The following is a 3,689-nucleotide window of genomic DNA, read 5'->3' as shown; positions in this document are numbered from 1 at the left end:
GGATCTTCCGCCGCTCCCCCGCTCCGCATTGCCCCTGAGTGCTCTGCCCCTGCTCCTTGCTGCCCACAGCAGGAGGAAATCACTGCTGTGATGCTCTGTGTGACCTGCTGGGAGTCAGCTCCCAGTGTCCCCTCGATGGAAGGGGAGCACGGCCCTGGAGCCCTCTGTGGGGCTGAAATGAAGAGTTAACCAGTTAACTTTGGAGAGTGGGAGAGGCTGTTGAAAAGTTGGAACAACACCCTTGGAGAAAAGAAAAGAAAGAAAGGAATTGAAAGATCCTGGTGATGTGCCAGAGGGAGTCCACGAGAGCTTTGTTCTGTCTCTTCTGTAATTTCACTGTTTCAAGGCTCACTGGAGGAAATCTCATTGCAAATCGAATTGCATCTCTGCCCACCTGTGTAAACTGTGACTTTGGCCTCTTCTGTCAAGCTTTAATACAATGTGGGAAGTGTGGAACATAATCACAGCAGCTGCCAAGCCAAGGAAATCCCAAAGCAGCTCCCTTGAGAGCTACAGGCTCTTAACGGGACCATCAGTAGCTCTGAACTCATCAGTGAAGACAATTTAGCCATGGTAAAAAAAATTAGCAATTAACTTTTGAGTTCAAATGGATCTTTGAAACAGAAAAAAAACCCCTCCAACATCAGCAGAATCTTGAACCACGTTACCTTCATCTGCTTCATCACAAACATCTGAACAATGAATTCAGGAACTCTGTTAAAGTGTTACTGCCTGCCTGAGTTAATATTTTATTCCTGAGGCTTGTAAATATTTATTCTGTAGCTAAGAACTGGAGTAGAAAGATGGAATTTCATTTTGGTAGCTGAACCAGAAACTACTGTTTTAAAATTCCATTATATGATACAGTGTCAGGATTCAGCGAATCATCTACACCTATTTTTTTGAGCCTAATTATGCAGGAAGAATTTAAAAACACCCAGTTTTTGGGATTTTCAAAGCCAGCTTTGCTTTCCACAGGCTATTACAGAACAAGAACCAGTATAAAGGGTCACATACAGAATAACAGACAATACAAATGGTCATAGATGTGTACTGGGCACAAAAAAATCCTGGAGGGAGCATCAGAAGTTGTTCCCCCTTTACACAAGAAAGATTCCCAAGGCCAGCAGCACAGGGAAGCTGCAAAGAGCTGCTGAGCCTGGAGAAAAGGGCACTTTACAAGAATTGCTGCTGGTTTGAAATATTTATCCTTTTTCTCTGTGTAGGGTGCCATGTGCTCGTGCTGGAATCAGTAAATCTCTTCAGGAAATACATTTCCTTCCTGGATGTCCTCATTTCCTGCCTCCTGCCCAGGGATGCACTCTTCATCCTCACAGAGGAGGAGACTGAACAAGCCAAGGTGAGATGAGTGGCACCTGCCTGACCTGTTTGAGTGGCTCATCCTCATTGTGAGCACTTTAGTCACAAGTGTCGCATTCCCAGGGGATGCCAGTAGTGTCATCCGTGGGTTAGAAATGTCACTGAGGAATGTCTGCAGTGATTTTTAGAAACATGGGCAAGCCAGGTTACCTCATGTCCTGTGTGACAGGACAGGGTTGAGCAGATTTGCAGCTCAGACAGTCACTGGGCACTGAGTTTTGCACTCCCCAGGATGTAGGATGCATTTCAAAGGAAACTGGATCCAACCTGTATTCTGAACATGTGAGTGGCCTGTGAAAGCCTGGCATGACTGCATGCCAGGAACAGCATCCTTGATCACTAAGATGGAGACAACCTGTGAACTTTTGGTCCAAAGCTCATCACAAGTTCCCTTTACTGTACATTTTTAAACTATTTTGTTGCATAGGATCTCACACATTTACTCCACAGTTCCCTATATCAGAATCTGATTAGCAGCATGAAAATATTTACCCAGCAAGCAGTGCTGTTAATTCACAAATTACAGACTTTTCCTGCTTCTGAGGCTGTTAAAAGATAAGAGTTACTTATGGAGACAGCTTGGACAAAGGTGGTGTTCATTATTCCCATGTATTTTTGTTCCTGAAATCTGACCTTTCTAGGCTGGTGCACTATAAATAGGCTCAGTTGCAGCTGCAGTGGTCAGAAGGAGCAGAGATGTTCCCAGACACACTTATCAGGCTCCTGCTTCCCAGCATGTGAACACTTCCCCAATCCTGAGCTCATGTGGGGAGGAGGAGTTAGAAGTGACACATGAAGTGTCCTTTGGAGCAGGACCCTCTGAGCATCAGGCAGCACAACACAGCCTTGGGGGCAGGCAGGCCCAGAGCTCAGGCAGCCTGCCTCTCCCTGCTCACTGAAAACAGGCTGTCCTATACATGGGCACTGAGCCCCACAGCAGGAGCAGGAAAGTGCCCCCACAGCAGCTCTGGAAGGTTCTGTCATGCTCTGTGCCCTGTTTCTCCTCCTCCTAGAGAGCCATGCGGTGCCATCGCAGCCAGCTCCTGTGGTTCCGCCAGCTCTACCTGCTCTTCTCCCGCTACCTGGTGCTCAACTCCCTGCGCCTGCTCTGACAGGACACCACGCTGTCACAGACATCTTTTTTGTGAAAATCTTTTTCTTTAGGATTTTCTTTTCTGAGAAGCTGAAGCTTCAGAAACAGAATGTAAACAATGGTTATCTGCTGCTGCAGAATGCAGCAAGTAGATTTGTGATTAATCTCGTGTAGATGTTTTGATTCAGTGACCAGTCACAGCAGGGATGGCTCTTGTTCTCTCTCTGAGCCAGCTACTTTTGTTATAATTTTCTTATTCTATTCTTAGTTTAGCTAGCTTGCTTTCTGAGGAAACTTTTTTTTTTTTTAGTATAGTTATAATGTAATATATACATCATAAAATAATAAATCAAGTTTTCTGAACATAAAGTCAACATTCTCGTCTCTTCCCTCATCTGAAAACTCCAGTGACCACTGTCACACCACTCCAGGAGCAAAGGATGAGCAAAACCACCACTGCCCCAGGCCCAGGACTCAGGAAAGCTCCTGTGTTAGGTGCTCAGCAGGATGGGGTGTTCTTTGTGTGGCATTCTCCACACTACAAAACTCAGGCTGGGTGAACCTCCTTCTGAATATCTTGTTGCCTGATACATTGAGAACAGGGCTAAAGCCTGAGAACAGGCTATAGCTGCTCTATATTCTCATCATAGAAGCTTAAATAAGATGAGAAATTTGGATTAACTTTAATTGGAAGCCAAGCTCTGGAGGATTCTGCATTGGAGAAGATATGGTGCAAACTGTTTCCCCAAGAAGACAGAGCTGCAAGGACTGCTTGGCAACTCTCCCTTGGTGCCTTTGTAAGATCCAGCTATCAGGAGTAACTTTTCAATGCTATCTCCACAGATACAACCATAACACCTTTGTTATTCAGTAAGAACTTTAAAAAGCCAAAGCCATTGAATAAAACATCAGAAATCATACCATTTTTTCTAATTGCACGGATGGTTGCTGTCACTTCTTTTATACACATTGTGTTGCAGGCTCCACCTTCACTTTTACCTCCTGAAATATGAGCTTTTCTTCTTGATTCAGAACAGGCCTCAAGGTCAACTCACGAGTCTCAGCAGGACACAGAAATGAGGTGCCAGTGATTCTAATGAAGTCTTTTGTATTGTGATTTAAACTTTAGCACAGCTAAAGGCAAAGTGCCAAACCAGCAGCCCCCGGAGTGCTTTACAGAGCAGAGGCAGTCTGAAAACTGAATGTCACAAAGAAA

General features: G+C 44.9%; 1 protein-coding gene across 1 annotated transcript in view; it reads left to right on the top strand.

Moving 5' to 3' along the window:
- The window catches only part of PIGL (phosphatidylinositol glycan anchor biosynthesis class L), a gene marked incomplete at its 5' end in the record, with an annotated part of 52,336 nt that extends 49,494 nt beyond the window's left edge, over positions 1–2,842 (top strand). Inside the window, 2 exons of the mRNA XM_031059781.1 lie at positions 1,227–1,360; positions 2,394–2,842. Of these exons, the coding sequence (XP_030915641.1) occupies positions 1,227–1,360; positions 2,394–2,492 (233 nt within the window). The remainder of the gene's footprint in view (positions 1–1,226; positions 1,361–2,393) is intronic.
- Positions 2,843–3,689: the final 847 nt, after the last annotated feature.

The sequence above is a fragment of the Geospiza fortis genome, unplaced genomic scaffold, assembly GCF_000277835.1.
Source record: "Geospiza fortis unplaced genomic scaffold, GeoFor_1.0 scaffold538, whole genome shotgun sequence".
Lineage (NCBI taxonomy): Eukaryota > Metazoa > Chordata > Aves > Passeriformes > Thraupidae > Geospiza > Geospiza fortis.
The sequence above is the reverse complement of the archived record's forward strand: the minus strand, read 5'-3'. Positions and strand labels throughout refer to the sequence as shown.